Source organism: Spea bombifrons, chromosome 2 (genome assembly GCF_027358695.1).
Source record: "Spea bombifrons isolate aSpeBom1 chromosome 2, aSpeBom1.2.pri, whole genome shotgun sequence".
NCBI classification, from domain to species: Eukaryota; Metazoa; Chordata; class Amphibia; order Anura; family Pelobatidae; genus Spea; species Spea bombifrons.
In genome coordinates, this window is record NC_071088.1 from 97873029 (window position 1) to 97896346 (window position 23318).

A 23318-nucleotide genomic window follows, 5' to 3' on the forward strand; every position below is an offset into this window, starting at 1 on the left:
TTATCTGCATCTTAAATATAAATTATGAATGGCCAAACTGGCAAGTTTCTCCTTGAAGGTGGGAAGGAAATCCTACATAACGCACAAGGAAACGTGTGATAATATTACAAATGTAACCATTTCCTTACGCAGGGCAAGATCAGTGGTTCTACCAACTTCTCCAGGCTTAATGCAGTTGCATCAATGTTGGTGGACTCAGGAACTACGCAGAGCAGATGTTTCTTTCTAACCTTTGTTACAGAATTTTGGTGGCAACACTACATGCCCCCACCAAAGAAAAAAAGCATCAACGGCATATACGAAACTAAAGCTACCTAGAATACATATCCGGCACTTCAAGAATGCAATAACGGACGTACGTAACAAAAGAACAAAAATATTAACTTACGGCAGCGGAGTCAACATCGCTGTGTACTGCAACTGTTCGTATACCCATCTTTTTGCATGTTTTGATAACCTGTTCAGGTATATAATAAAACGACATTGTAAAGGTCGATCATAAAAAGTTGCCATTTTATGTTCATGGGGTTGCCATTTTATGTACATGTATATAAAAAAACAAAATTACACTATCTACACATGAGGCATTGCAGAGTTGTTGGTGACCAACGCGGATTTTAATTGTACAAGAGGAGTCAGATTGAAAACGGACAATATACATAGAATACATCGAGATCGCAAGTGAATACTTACTCTACAGGCTATTTCTCCTCGGTTCGCAATTAAGATTTTGTCAAATGTCTGTAAAAAGCAAAGAGCAAATCAGTCACACTAATTTTGTTTTAAACGTTATTATAAGCAGAAGTATGTTATATATAAAAGAGCAGTGACCCTTAATGCAATAAGTTATATCAATTGACATCCGGATGGCAATTCAATATTCATGCATTGAATTCTGTCCTCAAATCCTTTACAAGGTCAGTCTAAAATCTCTCGATGACCAGAGTAAAGTCATCCATGGTACTTGTGAAAGCCACAAGTAGTTAGAAGCAGCACTCAGATTTCTGTATAGGCATGTTTACCAATAATAGTAGAAGTGCTAAGCTGCCAGGCTGGTCTTGGAATAAAACTACTGGTTCACTAAGAGGCGACTGGTAACCTAGAGGGACTTTTTTTTTTTTTTTTTTTTTTTTTTTTTTTTTTACACATGACAAACATTTGTCTAAATACACAATAGGCAACGTAGTCTTCCACAGGCCTGGTAATACTCATAGGTGGCCTTGTATTGACACAATGTCTAGCCCTACTTACTGCAACCTCACAAACATTTCATCATATTCGGTTACTTACAAAAAAGTGCTTTGGTGCCATTAGTTGAAACAGAACACAAACATGAAATAAAAACTCGTATGTTTATTAGACTTGTGCATTCGGATGCACACAATTTTTAATTTGTCTGAAAACAAGTAGGGACCGCAACAAAACAAACGAAAACAAAGCAGAGAGTTCTGTATTTTCGTTTGCATTTTATTGCGCTTATACTCCCTCAATGGCTCCCTATCTCATTTTCCACAGCTCTGGCTTTTTGTCTTATCTCTTCTTGTTCTTCTGTCTTTTTTCTTGATCCGCTTATCCAGCTCCGTTACCCAGGTACTTCCGCAAAAGGGTGGAGCCTCGATGCGCACACTCTCCTGTGATTGGAAGAACGAGGGACAGGGTGTGCCTGTGGTATGCATCATGCTCGGTCCTTTTTGCACAAGTTATGCACAAGTTATGCACATCTCTTTCTCCGCGTATCTGTCTGCAACATTCGGGCTTCTTAAAATACTTCTGCAAAAGGGTAGAGCAACGTTGCGCACCACGGGGGCAGCCTCTCCCCTGTTCTTACAATCGCAGGGGAGGATTGCACGGAGACTCAACCTTCTCGCAGAAGTAACTTGATGAACGGAGAAGATACCAAGAAAAGCAGACAAAGAAAGAACAAGAAGAGAAAAGAAGCAAAGATGTGAGCGTTTTGTTCCCAAATGGACAAAAAAAGGACACAAAACATTAGTCTGAATAGTTTTTTTTTTTATCCATTTGTCTAATATTTATTCTGACAAATGTATGGCGTCTACTACCCTATGTATCATGAGCCAATTTTAGGTTAAATATAAAAAAAAAAAAATCTAAATATTTATTTTTAAATACCGTCATTGGTGCATGCAAACAATAATGAAAATGGACTTCATTAATTACTTGTTTAATTTTCATGAAAGTTCTAGAAGGCAGTGACTGGTAGAAATATGGGAACATACACGATTGCATTTGCTTTATTTTTACATCTAGTGATTTTACTAAAGAAAAGGAAGTGGGGAAAATAAGCATTGTCCCCATCTGGACCTTCAAAGAATGTTCCCCTTAAGCAGGTTTGAGTTCATTTGGGTGTTTTAGGAAGCCGCTTGGCTCACAGAATTAATGTTTTCTCCTTTTTTCATTGCCTTTGAAAGATATCTTTAAACCAGACTTCCTGAAAATGCAGAAAAGGACTTACATAGCTTGTTATTGTATTTTAATACTTCTGACACTATACAAACATACAACCGAGTAACTGAACATGAAACGAAGGGGCAACAGTGGAAAGGAAATATTTGTTCTATTCCTGCAAATAAATGTGCATTTTGATCTCCTGACAACCCTCATTCTCTCAGCTCCCCCACCCCAAAAAATCTGTTATTTTATGTCCTTCAAGAAATGATGGTGCTCAGACAAGCTTATATTTCCCCATTCTAATTTGCCTTGATATTAAAATGTAAATAGGTCTGTTAATTACAGACAAGGTAAGAGATTAAAAATGTGTTCAGTGAAATTTTAAATTATACAAACTCAAAAACCGGAATGGAAATTCATTTTATACAAATGTTTTAATAATTAATGCCATCAAATTAGCATAAATGCTCTAAAAGAATGTAGACTTGCGCTCCCCAAATAAATCACTTGGACATCAAAAACGTTCCCTAACCTGGGAGTTTGCAGGTTAGCACTGATATCACTGCATAATTAAGAGGCAACCCCAGCAAGCTTTTCATGTGATGCATGGTGATATTAGGGGGAAAGTTCCTACAAACGCCTAGTGTTTGTATATATATATATATATATATATATATATATATATATATATATATATATATATATATATATATATATATATATATATATATATATATATATATATATATATATATATATATATATATATATATATATATATATATACACACACACACACACACCCTAAGATTATATACACGGTGGCCCCAAGCCACATGAAATGAAATGGTGCTTTCCATGGTCCCATTGTGAATTACTACTATTTATGGATATATCTGCTGTTCAATCGATTACTCTTCTGTGAATAACCGTTACTTCCACCTCCTATGCTGATCTCCTTATCACACCACCTAGATCACTACTCTGTAAGTTATATAATTACTCAGAACCATCACAGTTTTCTTGGTACATGGGTCACGGTCACCCATACAGTGGTTTACCCAGATATTTTCCTGTTACCAACTATCGTGTTCCCATTCTAACGTAACTTTTTGTTCCCATTCTTTCCACTACTTTCCTCTACCTTATCAGGATGCCTTTGCTATTTGAACTTCATTTTAAAACTACATTAAGATAGTATGATTATTCCATTCAATCAAAGCTTTACAGTAAAAGGTTTACTAGAAAAAAAAAGAGGAGTAAAACTCATACATGAAGCGATATACATTTTTGTCTGATATCAGAAGTAACGACCAACCTTTTCATCACAGCTGGGCGCTGTGGAATATTGGACACGGGAGAGTAAATAGCACCATCTGGACCTGAATGCAGAATGCTGTCAAGAAACAGACACAGGGATATTAAATATAAAGTATTTGGAAGACAAACTGGTTAACATGAAAAACATAAGGTTGTTATGGAATCAATATTTTCTACAGATTAGTCATTAAGTAATTTACTAACCAAATAAAATATTTTCGGCTCTAATTTATGACTTTAGTGAAATTAAGAAAAAATTATGCATCAAATTGAAGGTAGCGTGCTCTTGCAAGTAGACATGGAAAAACTGGAAATGATGATTTGGCACAGACAAACGCCGCCTAAGCCAAATAAACCAACATATACTAAATGTGTACCAAAAGTCCCAAAAGGATCTTGTTCCCAGTGCATAGTCCCAAAATGGCTAGGTTCAAGACTGACCGGACAATACTATTCACGTAATCTCCATGGCACTTTTTGACGTGACTGTTACCCTAACAGAACACTAAGGTATAATCATAGCATTTCGCATCAGGAAGCTACGTCATTCACTAGGTGCTTCTGAAGGCAAACCCTTTACAGATAAGTGTAAAGTCTTTCAGCCACGTTAGTAAGGCCTCATCTGGAAAATTAAATTTTCCATTAAAAACCACATATTACTGTATCAAAATACGAAATATTAATGGAAAAGGTTAGTTCCCGTATGTAGAATGGCTAATTTGTTTACACTAGATGCGGTTCAGTATGCGACTATACATTTATATTCAGAGTTAATATGAAACAACTCTCTCAGGACATACTCTTCATAAGGCTGTACAAAAGGACACAAGGTCATCCACAGACAGCTGAGAAATGGCGATTCACCCATAAGTTTAATGAATTCATATATGAAGACAGTAAAAGAAAAAAAAAAGCCAGTTAATATGTTTTCATGAAAAGGATTGATGTTTTGATTTTCACTTAATTTGTTTTTGAGAAACAGTATATTATTTCTAACCTATTGGGCTTTTTTCTGAGGCTTTTTGCGTCTTATCACTTGTCAGGCTCCGTTCAGGCTGCGGAGCTGCTTCTCTTGTCCCCCCCCCCCCACTGCACATGATTCGAGTGCTATGTCTCATGCCTGCTCCGGGGTGCCTGCAGGGTATTACTTTGTTTTGAACTGGACAACATCCGCTGCTATGTCAGGGTGCTGGTTTGTGGCTGCACAACCCTAGGTGCTCATCACCCGGGTGATTGCAGTCGCCCTGCACCAGGCATCTCAGCTACTGCGCAATAACTCCTGAACTCCATCCTTGGGCGCTCTGGGTCATTACAGTCGTCTGTATGGATCCAGTTCCTGACATCACTACACCAAAATTTAAAAGGGACTAAGCACCTATCGTATGCATTAAAGTTCATATGATGGCTGGAGTATCCTTTTAATTTCTGTGCGCGGCACTTCTTTACTGTTAAAACGAGGTGAGAACACAGTTGGCCGCGAGCACTTTTGACTTTGTAAACGTAGGACTATATGCAGTTGAATAGGATTAATAGGAAGGACCCAGGAGCACAGTACATAGAACATATAATGCCCGAAGGTACACAAAACACTCTAAACTGATGTTATGGCCTTGGAGGCAAGTCTCTTAGAAAGGTGGAGCATTTTGCTTTTCAAGATAGCTGTAAAAGGTAAGAAAGAGTTGACATTGAATTCCTCTTCCTATTATTAGCCATGCAGAGTTACTTCTTTTACCTACAAAGCAGGCTTCAGAAATTCAGATGGCTTAGGAAGGAAGGAAAGAGTTATTGCCAACTGACTTGAATTACACGTTTTGATGAATTGCTGGAAGCGTACAATGCCTGATAAAGAGGGATAGGTTTGCCTCCAAAATAAAGTTTCTTCGCAAAGCAAATAAATACCCTTTAGAGAGGGAAGGCATTGTAATTAGTACAAGACATGATGTCATTTATAGTTTGATTACACCTATGAAAAATATTTTATATATTAATACAGTGCCATCAATTACTACATTAAAGGGTGATATGCAACAATAATAACACTACTGAATATGACTGCATAGCTTACAAAACATGTCTGCATATAAAATACTTGTCATCTGTGTATTAGAAAAGATTGAAACTGGTGCAATAATCATAATGATCATAAATTTATTAGTAACCCAACTATCTGACTTCTGGAAAACCATAGAGGCGAAGCAGATAACACAAATAAAGAAGCCTCAAAAGGATGAATGGAAGGCAACCAGGATTGTGAAATAGCACGATAACAATGTGCCCTATACACTGCCATTGTCCAGCACAAAGAACTGACCTTTCCCCCCACGTAATGCAACTGGAGCGAAACTCATGTCCAGTAAGTTTCCTTTGAGTTGAACAACCAGTGAAGTTAAATGCATAACAAAAGCTGTATGTGAAATTCAACAGACCTCCAGGGCTAACTTAATGCATAAGGCTTAATAGCGTATAGGGAATGGCTTCATAGGAAATGCTACCTTTTCATATGATATAATATTTATGGGTGTTCCTCACCCCATAAGAGATGATCTGCATGGAACATCGGTGAGCAAGCAATGAAGATTAGCAACAATATGGTCAGTGGCCCAAAGAGGGGTAAAGCTGTAGTTACTATGTCAGGATTCTTTCTGGGTACTCGAGAAAACTGAAGCTCTCATGTGGGAAATCTGCTACTGTAATATACAGTTAACTGATTGTACAAGCAACTTATGGCTGGCTAATCATAGAAATTCACAGAGGCACTTACAAAAGTGACTTCATTATAGGTGTAAAAGACCAAATAAACTGGGTGAAAGTGCAGACAGACATTTCTGTGACATACTCGCAAGGAAAAGGCTAAATAAAAATCCAAAAGGAAATAGCCTTTCACCTACAAACCTGTACACTGGCTCAAGTGTTGGTAGACATTCAGTAGCTTGCATAGGCTAATTATATATTTTCACATCCACCATAAATCCTGACAGCTTTAAGTAATAATACGCTTCATTGCACTAGCAAGGCAAACATTATAATGGGATGCAAGCACAGTATGTATACAAATCAAAAAGTGTGCTGTACAAAAGTATAGATTGGTGATGGAGGCAACAATCAGTGCCATTGGCTACCATGGGGACCAATACAAAATGCTTATAAATTATGATAATGGATAAAAAGAAAAAAAAAATCAACACAGGAAATCAGCAGGGGAAAAAAAACAACTTGTTGGCTGTGACAAGACATACGGTGAAATTTCTATGAAAGGACCTTCTCTGTAAGCCCCTGCCCCAGAATTGGCAGTGCGGTTTCAGATAGACCAATATGTGGAGTGAGGGGATGTCAGATCATAATATACACAGGGAGAAAAGACAGGCCACTGGATCATTATGTCTACAGCAAGGAGAGAGGCTGCTGGATGGTGTTGTGTGCAAGAGGGGCACAGTTCTGAGCAAGTCACCTGCATACTGAGGTCAATTAAAAAAGTAAAGTAAATCACTGTATATATTTCAAATCATGTGATCACATTCATTTTTTCATTTTAGGGACTTGCATAATTTTATGCAGGCAACATGCATACTTGTCAATATATATTGCTGTTAGGACATGTACACACCTCCTGTTTGGAACACCACAAAACAAATCAGGAATATTGGCAACTATGAAGATGCTGAATTATACCAACTATCTTGGAATTGGCGAGACAGCCATAGTTTGGTTCAAGAGTCACAATGCTCAATGCCAAGTAAGGATGTTTTACTTTACTAAAGTGTTGGTAGATAGGTTGGAACAGCCTGCCAGCAGAAGTGATAGAGGCTAATAGAGGGAGAGAATATAAATACACACGGGATAGGCATATAGCTATCCCAAAACAAGGATGAGACCAATTGAAGGGTCTTTACAGCGGGAAGAACGGGCAGACAAGATGGGCTAAAATTCCGCTGTCAAACGTGTTTCTAAAAAAACGTTTGTCACCTTTAAAACCACTCCTCCTCAAAGAGTATACTGGAAACAGCTAGGCAAAACGTGGCAGCCATAGGTATGCTTCAAAACATAAGACAATGTGCCTAGCAGGAGAAGCAGTGATATAAAAATATGATTTGGATTTTCTGTGGACAAATCTTTTCATTAAGTTACCACTAGCTTTCTGTTGCAAGTTAACTACAAGGAAGACAGTCCAAAGGCTAAACATATTAAAACATTATAGAGAGCCGTGCTCACTGGCTGGGAGTGAATACATGAAATTAGGGCTGCAACTAACGATTATTTTAATAATCGATTAGTTGGCCGATTATTTTTTCGATTAATCGATTAATCGGATAAAAAAAATGAATGTAAATTTTTCATTTAAAATAATTTACTAAACAAATGATGTTAAATACAAACAGCAGAATAAAAAAAACTTTGATAATACATTTCTTGTCTTTATTTCCCAACCAGCCTCCCAATATATGCACATTTGAGCCCAGGCTTGCTACGCTGCCTCCCAGACATGCCATGCTGCCCCCCCACATATGCCACGCTGCCTACCACAGCACTCCACGCTGCCTCCCACATCTGCCACTCCACGCTGCCTCCCACATCTGCCACTCCACTCTACCCCCCACATGCCACTGTGCCTGATACGCCTTATACCCCCTGAAACACCACTCCATCCTCCCCAGACATGCCACCCTGCCCTCCCCACATATGCCACGCCATGCTGCCTCCCACATCTGCCACTCCACAATGCCTCCCACATATGCCACGCTGCCTCCCACATCTGCCACTCCACGCTGCCTCCCACATCTGCCACTGTGCCTGATACGCCTTATATCCCCTGATACCCCACTCCATCCTCCCCAGACATGCCACCCTGCCTCCCAGACATGCCACTTCTCTACCCCCAGATATGCCACTCTACCCCCAGATATGCCTTATACACCCTGATACACCACTCCGTCCTCCCCAGACATGCCACACTGCCCTCCCCACATATGCCTTATATACTGTATATGCCTTATACCCCCAGATATGTCACTTCACTGCCCCCAGGATTTAGATTCCCCTAAATTAACCCTAAACTCCCCATTAACCATAACTGCCCCTAAATTAACCCTTAACACCCCCTTAACCACAGCATCCCCTAAATTAACCCTAAAGACCCCATCAACCACAGCATCCCCTAAATTAACCCTAAACACACCATTAACCACAACTGCCTCAAATTAACCCCAAACACCCCATTAACCACAGCTGCTCCTAAATTAACCCTAAACACCCTATTAACATAACTGCCCCTAAATTAACCCTAAACACCCAATTAACCATAACTGCCCCTAAATTAACCCTAAACACCCCACTAACCATAACTGCCCCTAAATTAACCCCCACCTCCCCTAACTTTCAGTAGCCCAAATATATATATATTACATACATATATACACACACACACACACATATATATATATATATATATATATATATACACACATACACATTTTTATATATATATATATATATATATATATATATATATATATATATATACACATATACTTACAGTTAGATGAGTGTCACAGCCATGTGGTTCTGGCCTGGAGAAGGAAGGGGCGGGGCCAGTTGTCACAGTGATTACAGGGAGGGGGAGTAAGTAGGAGCTGCTGCTGTGAGACGGTGAGTCAGACTAAACGGATTATATAATGAGGGGGATTTTTCAGAGCGTTTGCTCTGAAAAAACCCTCATTTTATAATCGATAATAATCGATTCAACTAATCGATAATGAAATTCGTTGCCAACGAATTTCATTATCGATTATTATCGATTTTATCGATTAGTTGTTGCAGCCCTACATGAAATGGGATAACATATAAAGTATTTCACCAATGTTTTATAACTGCCAATCATCACGTACAGTACACATTACTCCACTTCCATAAATATAAAATTACTGTCCTAAAACAAGCAGGCGCAAATGCCAGTCCTTGAGTGTCTCTAGGTCAGAGGTAGTCAACAGGTCTACTTCCAGCTACTGCCAAACCAAAATATCCAGGATTTTCTATCAGCCTTCAGAGTTGGATAAGAATTATAGTAGATAAGCAGCATCTGGGCAGCGCTGGCCACATTCTAGAGGCCGCTTAAGTTGGGCTCCTTAAAATGTACTTTAAATGTTTAAATTGTAGTACTGTCATGTACTGATCTCCATGGGAAAAATCAATATATATATATATATATATATATATATATATATATATATATATATATATATATATATATATATAAATAAATCCAGGGTGTCTCCGAAATATACTCTAGTCTAAATTCTATGTGGATTTGTCCTTAACTATATCAACAGCTAAAGTAATATCACATAAAATACTCACATTTTTTTTCACATTGCGGAAGTGTATATATTAAACATAATTTTTATTTTATTGCATTAGATGTACCTACACAATGTTACTTATATATATTTTTTGCTTTCTCTCAAAATGTAGTTTGAGGTTTACCATGTGTACTATGTCTATTCTGACTTGAGATTTTACAGTAACTGGATAACCTTCAGCGTGGGTCCATAAAAAAAAATAAAAAAATTCATGCAGCCATCCACGACTTTAGAAAAATATTTAAGAACACAGAGAGTTTGGTTCAAAATATACAAAAAGCGGCTAACCAACCAACAAAAAATAAATAAAAGATCATCGGAGCTGCACCTATTAATCCTTTCAGACAATTTCAGACATTACAGAACATAGAAGCAAATTTGATGATACGTTTATTACAATCTATTATGCTTCAGTTACCAAATTTGCTGAATATAACATTGCAGAACACACAAAGCAGTGTGCAGACAGAGCATCCATTATGTTTATTATAATAATTATATTATAATTTCGATACAAAATATTTGCACTCTCTGGATGGGGAGTCCTACGGCCCAGATGTTAAGGTCTCTAGACAGGTAGGAAAATTGTAGGGATAGATATTTTGCTGATGTTTATTTAACCAGCATTCAACATGTGTGTGTTGTGTGTGTGTGTATATGTGTATATGTGTATATATATATATATATATATATATATATATATATATACACACACATACACACACATTATACAACACCCCTGGCAGCATACCATTTTATATATTTTTTTAAAGACTTGTTCACTATATATGTATGATAGCAGCGGGCAGTCAAATGACTTTTACAGAGTATCTATAGGTCATAGGTTATAAGAGGAATGACATTGTAATGGTAACCGTGCGATACTTTTTCAGTAGCTCAGATGTGTGCGTGCGTTTATATAAATATATGTATATATATATATATATATATATAAATATATATATATATATATATACGCACACAAACTCACTACCTGGGAAAGGACACTAACCCACACACACACACTGCTGTCAGAGTCACCTTCAACACTTTTCTTAAAGTAGTCAACTACTCAATGAAGATCAGTGTATCCCCCCCACACCCCACGGCAGGCATGGTATAGTCTGATAACTCGCTCCTATTGCACGCTATAGTGCCGGTAAGCGGTGTGACTGCACCACACACTCTATAGGTCACACGTTTGTAAAGTAGAAGGCAAGCGATAGAAGGATAAAGCCCTTTATATGCAGGGAAAGGCCCCAGTGCTAGCACTCATTAACCCTTCAGAGGCCGGCTCTGCGGCGGAGGAGGAGGGCATGAAGCAGACACATCTCACCTGCCAGGTTAACACCACTCTCTGCACATCTGTGAAAACCCTGAGCGCCGCCATTGCTGCCAGTGAATGGCAGGACTGACCTTTCGCTCTGAGTTGTGGGCGGAGCAAGAATGTCTGTTAACCAATGGGACGGCCGGCTCGATCTGAGCGTCACCACACGCCCTTCACTTTGAGTATTGCACTTGGAGCGATTTCCGGGCGCTGAGGTGAATGGGGAGGCCGGGAGAGTGTGGGTTAGATAAAGGAATTCGTTTCGTTTGCCCCCCCCCTCCCCTCCCGGGCGCTTATACACCTTACATGCTGCTGACCCATACATGTCAAGAGCAGACACGTAATATGTCAGATGTGTAGCTAACTTTTCCTACTCTATGAGCTGCAGCATAAGGTATATGTCCCGAGAAGAGGTATGGGCAGTATGCAGAATGCATTCACTATATGATAATGCCAAAATGATTGCATTATGAAGCCTCAACTTGGCCTTTCTTCTAAGAGTACCTTGCCTGGAGTGTCTGCAACCCATGTATGAAGTAAAAGCTATGGCTGTTTTATTATTCCCTTTTTTAATTTAAAATAGCACAGCTCTGTAGCAAAGTGTTTTCCCTCCCTGCCCTGGTGTTACCTCCATAGTCAGTTTTTTTTAGGACGTGCCACTGAACAGCACATATAAAGTGGGATCATACGTGGGATATGTAAATATCAGGGCCACTATAAGAAATATCGGGGCCTAGTATAGCGTTAAAGCCTGGGGGCACCGTGCATCTCCCATCAGCCCTCCCCATTTCCATCCCATCGTCCCACCCATCACCCCAGCTTATGATCCTACCATAAGCACCTCTTATGAGAGCAAGGGAAACGTATAGTGGCAACTGGGTACAGTAGTTCTTCGCCTCTCCCCTTATCCATAATTAACAAGCAAGGCCAGATTAAGGAGCTTTGGGCCCTGGAGCAGTTATACTTCGTTTGCACCCAACATATTTTCTGTGACAGCACCAATAAGATATACTTTATCTTAGGCCAAGGTTAAACCTAAATCAATAATAGCGGGACTCCCCCTCCACACACACGCACACATCAGTGGGACTGCCTACCCACATCCAGGCAAGGAGAGGCTTTGGGCAGCTGGACCCTGAAAGTTCCCAGGTATGCTAATTGTTCTTTAACGATCAGATACACAACCACATATGCGCACATTGAAATACCGGTACATGTCCTCTTTCTTGCCACACTGCCTTCCGTAGCTATATATACAGTATATACATATACACACACACTATAGTATCCTCTACTAATATTGCCACCATTGGTAAATATGAACAAAGAAGGCTGTGAATAATTAACTCTGATGCTTTCTTAAAAAAATACACAAAAACACTTTGCTCCCATGGATAGCAAAAAATATTGCACAACACAGGTTTATTTAAAAAAAAAAGCAAAATATATATGTTTGGCACCCTTTTAGTCACTACTTTGTGCTACATCCCTTTGCCAAGACAACAGCTCTGAGTTGTCCCTTATTATGCTTGATGAGGTTGGAGAATACATGGCAAAGGATCTGAGACTGTTCCTCTATATCGAATCTCTCCAGATCCCTCCAGTTTTGAGGTTGACGTTGGTGGACTATCCCCTTTGGTTCACTCCACAGGTGTTCTATGATGTTCAAGTCAGGGGACTTGGATGGCCATGGTAGGACCTTAATTATGTAAACAATTTATGCGTTGATTATGATGTATGTTTTGGATAATTGTCCTGCTGGAAGATCCCACCACAGCCCATTTTAAGCTTTCTGGTAGAGGCAGTGAGGTGTTCATTTAATATCTATTGATATTTGATAAAGTCCATGATGCCATGTATCCTAAGAGAAACAGCCCCAAAACATTAAAGACCCAATGTCTGCAATTTTCCAGCTGTGGTCCTTGGAGATTTTTTGGCCACTTGAACCATCTTCTACACAGCGCGATGAGACAATATAGATACACGTCTTCTTCCAGATTGATTTGTAACATTTCCAGTTGACTACAATGGTGGAAATGGGCATTTTCAATACTTTTGCTATTTCCTTTTAGCCACTTCCCATTTTGTGAAGCTCAACAATCTTTCGCCGTGCATCACAGCTATATTCCTTTGGTCTTACCCATTGTGATGAGTGACTGAGGGAATTTGGCTTATGCATCATCTAATATGTATACCCCTGTGAAACAAAAAGTCAAGGTTGAACAATTTCCTGTTCCTAATCAGCCAGGTGTACTAAAAATGTCACCGGAACACATCAAATAGAAGGTACATCGAAATAATGACAGTGGTCTACTCACTGGGTAAGCAACAGAACAGATGGCTACAAAATAGCCCTCACCAATATGAGCACAAAGTGTAGAGGAGTTACACGTGTCTGGTGGATACAATGTATCTCAGTTCAACAGAGTCAGTCCCATCTGAATAAACAATTTGCTGGAAATCGCTCACCAAAGAATGGTCACAAACACAGAACTTACAGATAAATCAGGGTGGTAATCTTAATGGCAATCATAACACCAACCAGTTTCATCATTCATACACCATCTTCAAGGTGATACATAAACATACATGACTGAACAAGGTAATTTCTATTCACTCCACTCAGGGTGAATTAACCCAAAAAGGGTGTGTTAAAGTGACATGCACATAAATTCAACTTGCATGTAAAAACAATCTTAGAGTGACTGAAAATTTAATAATACAAAATAAACAGTACAAAAACACAACAGTACTACATTCTACAAATCCACTGACCAATGTATTTTTCTGTTTAAGCCTGCATGTAATAGTACAAAAATACAATACTACATTCTACAAAACCACTGACCAATGTATTTCTCTGTTTAAGCCTGCAGAATTATTTTCATTCTGTAACGCTCTCAATTCACAAATCCAAAAAGATTTGCGTGTACTAAACAATGTAAAATATCAATGGGAGTATAGTTCAAATATATTTTTCTCATATGAATTCATAGGGGTTTCCAGCAGTCATCCAAACCACAATGGTCATAAGGGCACAGATAAGAACCACATACATTGGTATATATTAATAAAATAAATGTGGTTCTTATTTGAGATTATTTAATTTTCTCCTTCTGCACTGTGAGAGAAATAAGCTGATCATATACTCGAAACCATTGGGATTCAAGCAGTGTTATAGCATTATAAGGAGACATTTTTTATCTTTAATTTAAATATCACCTGAAACATCAGGTCATTATAAATTATTGTTTTTAACACTTTTTACACCTGTGCCTTCTTTGACTCCCCTTCCAACATACAACATATTTAAACACACATATTACACACACTCATACTGACTAACACACACTCCATCTCACCTCACTTACACAAACAGACATGTATGCTCACACACACAAGTATACATGCAAGCTCACACACACAAGTGGACTTCCATCCATATATATATATATATATATATATATATATATATATATATATATATATATATATACACCGTATTTGCTCGATTATAAGACGACCCCCCAAAATCTGAATATTCTTTTAGGAAAAAAAGATATGCCTTTAACCCTCTATATGCCACTCTGCCTCCAGAAATGCATTTAACCCCTAAATGCCACTCTGCCTCCAGAAATGCCTTATACTCCTATATGCCACTCTGGCATTTAGGGGGTTAATAGACATATCATGGGACAGAGTGGCATATGGGGGGTTATAAGGCATTTCTGGAGACAGAGTGTCATATAGGCGGAAGGTCATGTGATGCTGGTGCTGCGTCATAGAAGCTACGGCGGAAGTACAAGCAGCAGCAGCAGGGTTTGTCTGCGTTCATTGAGCGGACGTTCACCGGCTGGCAGAGAAGATAATTCCCTGCAGCGCTGCAGGGAAATCTCCTCTCTGGCAGCCGGGGAAGGTATGCGCAAGCCCGGTCACAGCTGCGACCCCTGTAGTTTTGCCAGTGATCTGCACTATTGGGCCCAAATCTGCAGTAGTGGGACCAAAGGGCCCAAACTACAGCTATGGCCCCCAGGAGCCTCATCTGTAGTCCTGGCCCCTAGGTCTGTATATACAGTATATATATATATATATATATATATATATATATATAATATATAATTTTTCACAGTTTTCACAATTATAAATATTTTTTAGTTCTTTTGGATACTGCTTGTTATTTAAGTTATGTTTTTTTGTGTCCATATTATTGAAAAAAGGATACCCCCCTTCCAACACATACCCCAATACTAGCAGAGGGTGAGAAGATTGAAGTGAATAAATATTAAGTAAAATAAATATTTTTATCATGTATAAAGAACAGTTTTACTAATGTACAAGTTCTGGCACAGATCAAAAATGAAAATGAGGTTAAACATACACGATAAAACATTAACTATTCAACTGGACAAGTCAGCTGACCTAAAAATTAGTGTATGTTTGTTCTGCCGTAATTACCCAGGAAATTCATTAAATGTTCCATTCTTTTTGTCCAGTATAAAATTCTCCTCCACTTGCCTAGCAGTAATTGGATGTAAAAATAGCAGAAATTATTAAGAGAATGGCTTTAACCAGAGAGCAACAAACAAGATCATAAAAGTCAAATAGTGTAAAATGTTAAAGTAAATTCACTGGTCCAATTATAGTGATTGCTGTTAAATTGGCTGAAGCGTGTACCACTCATTATACTAATAACTGCTCTGGATCTTAACTTAAAATAATTTGTGTTTCATGCTTAATGCCAGAGTCAGAACATAAGAGTCAACCTTGTCTTACAGAAATATGGATCACTACTTATTTGATTAAAAAACTAATTTAAGAATGTAATGCCGGCCCTTAGCCCCATAATATGACACAAGTGTAACCATGTAAAATCATTTGGAATTTATAATAGCAGTTTCAAGTCTATAAATTGTTCTATCGAAGAGCAAATATTTATTTCTGTGGATTTTAATTTTTAATGTTTTAGGACAGTTATCATTGATTCATAATATTTTTTCATTCCATAAAATTAATTATAATAAAATAATCAAGAATAGTCCCTGTATAAATGTAAATTATGTTTGCTTTACATTACATATGATAACATGGGAATGTTATCTTTTCTATTTCAAGGGCTAATGTGTTGAACTAAAACACACACACTGCACAGTGTTAGCCTATCAGATACAAAACATAATGCTATTAATGGATTTGAGTTTTTCTTATCCTTGTACCTGTTTATTGGTGTCACATACTGCATTGTGTGAGCACCACATTTAGTGAAGTAAAAAAGCCAAAAGCATCTGTTTGGTTATGTCTTGCTTTTCCCCCCAACTCTACTCTAATTTTTCCAAACGTTTCTATCTTAGTAACTAAGAAATATGTTTATGCAAAACTTTATAATAGTTGGTATTTATTTTTAACTGGCGTCTACCTGATATCTGCTGTTTTAGCTATATTATCCCTTTTTTCTAGAATACAATTTTATTTAACGTAATACATAATCACTCCTTTCTCATTCACAAACGTCTTTGAGATGAATCACCACAAGAAGACTCCATCTACTAACAAAATGTGTAATGACTTTGCCTGTGTACATGTAAGCAGGGCCTCTGCAGGCTACTCTTCTGGCGGCCATGCCCCACAAAAAAGAAAGGAAAAAAATCTTGTAACTAGTTTTAATTAGAGATTATTTATGTGCAAGTGCAATACAATAATATATAACTGGAAACACTGGTAACAATAATGTACATTAAATATAGAGGGGGACTGTTATTCTTTGTAACAATTTTTTTTTTCAAAATTGAAAAAATTGGACCCTTCGCAAGCATTTCCTTGAGTCCCCCTCCACGCTCCCTAGCATGCAAACCCAGCTCTGCAGGCATACATCAACTGGAAATCACATGTAAACTCAGCACTGCAGGTATAACTCAACTAAATAAGACATACAAACACTGTATTTGCAGGTATACATAAGTAATGTATAGAAACAGATACAGATCAACAGAATAACGCACAAACCCAGCTTTGCAGGTATAAATAAATTTGAAAACACATATCAACTCATCATTAAAGGTATAGATAAAAAAAACTAAATTACAGGCATAGATCACAGGTTGCACAACCCAAAGCCAGCCCTGGTGTCCACCGGCACCCAGATTACACACACAGATTACAGGCCAGCCTGAGCCAATTTTGTCCCCAAATAGCCCTGCGTAAAACATCTTTGTCCCCAAACAGCCCACCCTGTGCCATGTTTGTCCCATAAACACCCTACTTTGGCCATCTTTGTCTTTCCCCAAATCACTAAACATCCATGATACACACAAAAACTTATACAGTCGCTTTTTTATTCACACAATCATTCATTCTCTCACTCATTCACACAAATCATCCACAATCTATTCCCCCTTTCTTGCTATCTACCCACCCTCTCCCCCCTTCTTACTATCTATTACCCCTTTCTCACTGTCTACCCCCTTTCCCACTGTCTACCCCTCTTCTCACTATATACCCCCTCTCCCCTTCTCACTATCTATTCCCCCTTTTTAAACTATCTACCCCCTCTCCCCTTCTCACTATTTACGCCCTCTCCCCTTCTCACTATTTACCCCCTCTTCTCACTATGTACCCCCTCTCACTATCTACCCCCTCCTCACTGTATACCCCATTCTCACTATCTACCCGCTCTCACGATCTACCCCCTCCTCACTATCTACCCCCTCATCATTATCTACCCCCTCATCACTATCTACCCCCTTATCACTATGTACCCTCTCTCCCCTTCTCACTATCTACCCCCTCTTCTCACTATCTACCCCCTTTCCCCACTTCTCATTATCTACCCCCTCACCCCCCCTTTGTAGTTCACTTACCTTGCTGAAGTCCTGCGGTGAGAGCACAAGGCCTTTGTCTTGCTGCTCTGCCGCACCTTCACTGATGAGCACCAGGATTTGACATCATATTCTGGTGCTCAGCATGAAGTGCTGGCACTAAGACAGAGGCCACGCGCTCCCACCACTCCAGTCAGGGCAGCGACGAGGCGGGTGGTGGCAGAGGGGCGCCGAGCAGTCGCTGAAATTTTTTCTCTCACCCTCCGCTCCCTGCCGCCTGGTTGCCGTGCACACCGTGCATCCGCCTCAGCACAGCCCTGGCCTTTGTGATAGGATGGAAGCCTGGCGCCCCTGCTGCCATGGCGTCATGTGCGGCCGCACAGCTCGCACACCCCAAAGGCCGGCCCTGCATATAAGCATTAAATCCATGTGTTCAGTTGTTAATGTCAGTGGTGTAGGTCAGTTCAATACTGCATTTTCTCTTGTTTTTGCCAATATTTGTTTGGCTTCTGAACGTTATTAGATATTCCATATTGATACCTAGGCTATGTGATGTTCCCCTTCTTCTAGGGCAGTGGCTTAATGAATGGGCAGGGCTAGTTGGATATAAGAGTGTGGCAGCCAATTGCAGGGTCAGGACTAGCCCCAAACAGCCTTTACTGGGTGGGGAATAAGGCTTTAGTGGGCATGGCCAAACATTGCTCCCTTATCCAGGAACAAAAGAAACTGATACAGAGAAACAAGGAAGCAGGGCTTCTCCTGATGGCTGGGTGAAACCTAGACAGTTCCCAGGTATATCCATAGTTCTCCACAGCATCTAAGTTTTACTTGATGGATTTTGTTAAAGGACATGTGCACTAATCTATATTCGCTGATATTGTGGCACATTGGCTTTTTTTTCTATTTCATTTTTTTTCTGCCCAGTTCTTATCTTTCCTTGTACATAGCGTCACATACACACACACACACACACACACACATACATACATACATATATATATATATATATATATATATATATATATATATATATATATATATATATATATATATATATAAAAGCAGCTGGCAAGCATGCTGGACATTGTGACATCCCAAGAGCCAGAAGTAGCAGGAATAGTAACTGGTAAATGTAGATTGGATTGGGGTGGGAAAACAAGAAGTTTTCAGTACAAACTGCACCTACTAGTTGACTGTACCTACGATAATATTCAGCAGCCATATTGCTGGCTGAACATCGTGGGAGTTGTAGTTATAGACTGTGATTGTGGTGGCCTACACTACAACTGGAATTAAATTTTCCATTGAGTGGAAGAAAAGGTTATTCAACTTTCTGTGTTTTTTTATGGCACATACAAAGGTATTTTATACTCTAGGGATATCCAGGGCACTCTAAGTTTACTTCTGGGGAATAAAAAATAATATCTGCTTATCAATTAGATCAATAGATCAGCCACTGAAAGTAATATGAATCTCTGGAGAAATGAATACAAACATTAATCAATTGTATTATGCCCAAACTGACTGAAATAATTTTCTGCCTCAATGGCACAAGTGCAATTTTATCACAATTATAGCCCCCTACTATGTATTGATTGGTAAAAGATGCCAAAACTAGATTACACTGACTCAAAAACATGTACCCTAGCTGTTTTAACCCTTTCATGGTATAGGATATAAAATGATTCTTCTGGGGAAAAAACAGGATCTTGCAAAAATTTGCAAGATATAAATATTATAATTCCTATAAAATTCTTATAAAATGGAACAATGTTTTGAGGGGGAAAAAGAAACCGCATGCAGGGAGTTGTTTGATGTATGTTTGGACAAAAGACACGGGTCTAGATGGTTAAGGAGCATAAGTATTAGTAAAGGCTTTGGAAGATAATAGTAACTGAATTTGAACTTGGATCTTGAAGCATCCCTATAAATAGTGCAAGAGCTAGCAAGTGATTACATATACAGAACCAGACAAATAAAATATTACAGCAGCAAATGAGTTGGGGAGTAGGAATCATGTGTAAGATGAGCATTTCCAATGTGAAACATTAACATTAAATGCGAAAAGAATACCGCTATGGAGTTTATGTTGTAGCTACCGTATGTTAAGTGTAACAGAGGAGCAAGGCAGTGTCTAACTAGCAAAGTGGTTTAATTACACTGTACATTTTGCATATTTCCTTCAAATCATTCAAGGATTCAGGGGGCCAGTCCCTATTTTGGGGGCATTTTTTACAGTCCTTGATAGCTGCCTTGTGAGTTCATAAACTGAGGTCTGTGCTGTTACAGGAGGGACCTCCATTCCATCTCCCACATGGCCACTTCACACGGACAGGCTGCCATAGCATATTCCAATGTGTTTTAGTATGTATTCTACATTACACAAATTTCTCACCATAATACTGGTTGTAATATGGTCACAATTATATCCTAAGCACTATTCTTACAGAATGAATGTTTAATACAGTATAACGTGTACTGGTGTTTTCAAAGGAACATCTTTATTATTTAGCATAACAAATACCATTGGGGCTAAACAATTGCGAAATCACCTATTGTACTTATACACTCTAAAGCTAATGTCACTGGTCAATCTTCTTCCATTGTCTTAGGACTCAAGAAAGCATTTGTTCTATTGGTAAGATGTTAAAATGTGACAACCTCTTTAAAATCTGTATTTTTGCTTTCAATAATGAAGGCGGCCTCTTGTTAAAATAAATAAAAGGAGCTAAGCAATCAGATGGGGTTTAGCATCTCCACTTTAGATCATCACAAAAACCTGTGGTATTTGTTTTTCACCCAGCTAAACCCCCTAGGGGGTGAAGAGTCTTTCTGTCTAGATAATCACAAGTGTTTTAAGTATTTTGGAGAGCTCACGGTGCTGATGTGCTTGTTTGTTTTTCTGTTTTTATTTGACAAAATAAATACTGATTAAATAATAAAAATGACTATAAAGCAATAAAGTAGTGTTTGTTCATGTGTATTTATGGACAGATATTAAACAACATGGATATTGATGTATTTATTTTTCAGGTTTTATGAGACTGTCTGTCATTTTTGTCATCAGTAGCTGGTTTCTGAACATTGAAACATAAAACTATTTGAGGGGCTCAATAACACTTCCCATGTTGGTTATAATATTATACAGTGGGCTTTAGTAACTAAAGCTGGAATTTGCTATTACGTTTGCAGGAGAGTTGCCATCTCAACTTCCTGACTTTACTGAATTTCGATTTCTTGGTTCGTCAGATTAAAATGCCCATTATGAAGAACCAGCTAAGTCCTTCTTCAGGAAAAAAATGTTTAAATCAATACTCTGATGTAAATTTACCTTGAATCTTTATTCAAAGGTGATACCTCTTATTGGACCAACATAAAACAATATAGCGCTGCATAAGCATTTGGGTTCCGAGTGGTTTATTCTTTCATATGTGTAGAAGACCCCAGGAACCCCCAATAAAAATGCCATCTTCTCTTAGACCATCAGCTACATCTATTTCCCATATGTAAACTCCTTCTATAACAGCCCTTTTCCCATACCAGCCCTTTGCCCTTGGTGATACCTTTCAAGCATAGGTAATGCTCAGCTTACAAAGTTGTCTGAAAGTGTGTATTTTTATTATTCACTACAAGGTCTCCAAACCTATACTAAAAAATGTGCCTAGTAGGTGTCTATGGTGGAAGAATATACAAGTTTACATAATAAATACAAATATATAAAATCAGTAATAAAACTACATGATTGCAAACTAGTGTATGAAATTATTCTTAGCAGCCTGAAAAGTGCTTCTTAAGTAAACTGCGGCTTTAACGTATTTGTTTAGAAAAGTCATCTACATTGCAACCTCTCTGCTGGCCTTTTATATTGCAGAGAAGCGCCAACAGATTGCTAAATGTCCTTTGTTAAGCACTAGACCTGTAATTGGTACTTCTTGTTCTTAACAGAACGCCTTGTGTGTCTTAACTATGTATGGATTTAATATGTGAATATTTTACACTTTCTGCTTAATAGAGACTAGCACCAGAATTCAATGACACTGATTATTATCACTAATGTTATTGAGTTATACATATATATAGAGGCATCTTATGCAAGCAAAACAACTTCCAGTTACTATTTTCTAACAGCCTAGTATATTAATGCAATGAATTAAATTAGTATCAGTGGTTATATACCAACTTGCCCATTAATGAAGTGGCTTTTTATGTTTGCTTATTCTTATTAAATTGATGCTTAGCTCAGAAGAATCATCAGCTTTTGTAGTTCAGCAGCACCTGGAGTGAAACCGATTAACTACTTTGAATCTGCTGCAGGGTGGCACAAAATAAAATTGTTGATGAGAGATAGAGTAAAAAGAAAATACTTTATAAAGTTTATAAATATTCCTAGGTGAGGACTAGGGACAATAATGCTGTAGGAAGAAATTAGTGGTGACAGAGTCAAATGCCAAGCAAATATGAGCTCTGGGTGCATTCAGATGCCATATGGGGGAAAAGGGGATTGACAAGCAACTCTCCTGTTACAGTAGACAACAATCCTAACAGAATAAAAAGGTTTCATGTTCATTGCAAGACTAGTAGACTAACCCATAGTCAAAACTAGTAGACAAACAACACGAGACAACCTAGGAAAAAGATGAAAGAGACCTCGGACATCCTGGAAGCTTGCATGACTCTATATCCTTTTTTACATCAGCGCAATAAACATATTTACTCCATTGCCTCTCTTCCCAATATAGTAAACTCCATTATTCTTGTCTATGAACTGCAGTGAGTCAACAGTTAACTTGAACTCATGGGTAATTTGTAATTAAATTATTTACCACAAATGAGGTTTTAGATGTTTTCCCACTGTTTGGGCAGAATTTAGAACAAAAGGAGATAAATCCAGGTATATGTCAATAAATATACCCATATATGTCAATATGTATGTTATATACAGTGCTGTATACAGTTATGTAGGTTAGTATTGACATAAACGTGATTTTATCTCATTTTGTTCTAATAAACTTCCTTAATCCGCAGGCCTGGAGATGGCCATTTTTGGTTATGTGATATTTTGCTCCAACACCAGACTGAACTGAATAGTTATGGCAA

At 38.3% G+C, this 23318-nt stretch overlaps 1 protein-coding gene across 1 annotated transcript in view; it reads right to left on the reverse strand.

The window, feature by feature from the left end:
• PCCA (propionyl-CoA carboxylase subunit alpha) overlaps positions 1-11502 on the reverse strand; it is a 167036-nt gene extending 155534 nt beyond the window's left edge. The window contains exons 1-4 of the mRNA XM_053455323.1: positions 11419-11502; positions 3728-3805; positions 694-741; positions 389-457 (exon numbers count right to left, since the gene is read on the reverse strand). Coding sequence (XP_053311298.1) covers positions 389-457; positions 694-741; positions 3728-3805; positions 11419-11472 — 249 coding nt within the window. The 5' untranslated portion in view covers positions 11473-11502. The remainder of the gene's footprint in view (positions 1-388; positions 458-693; positions 742-3727; positions 3806-11418) is intronic.
• Between the last annotated feature and the right edge of the window lie 11816 nt (positions 11503-23318).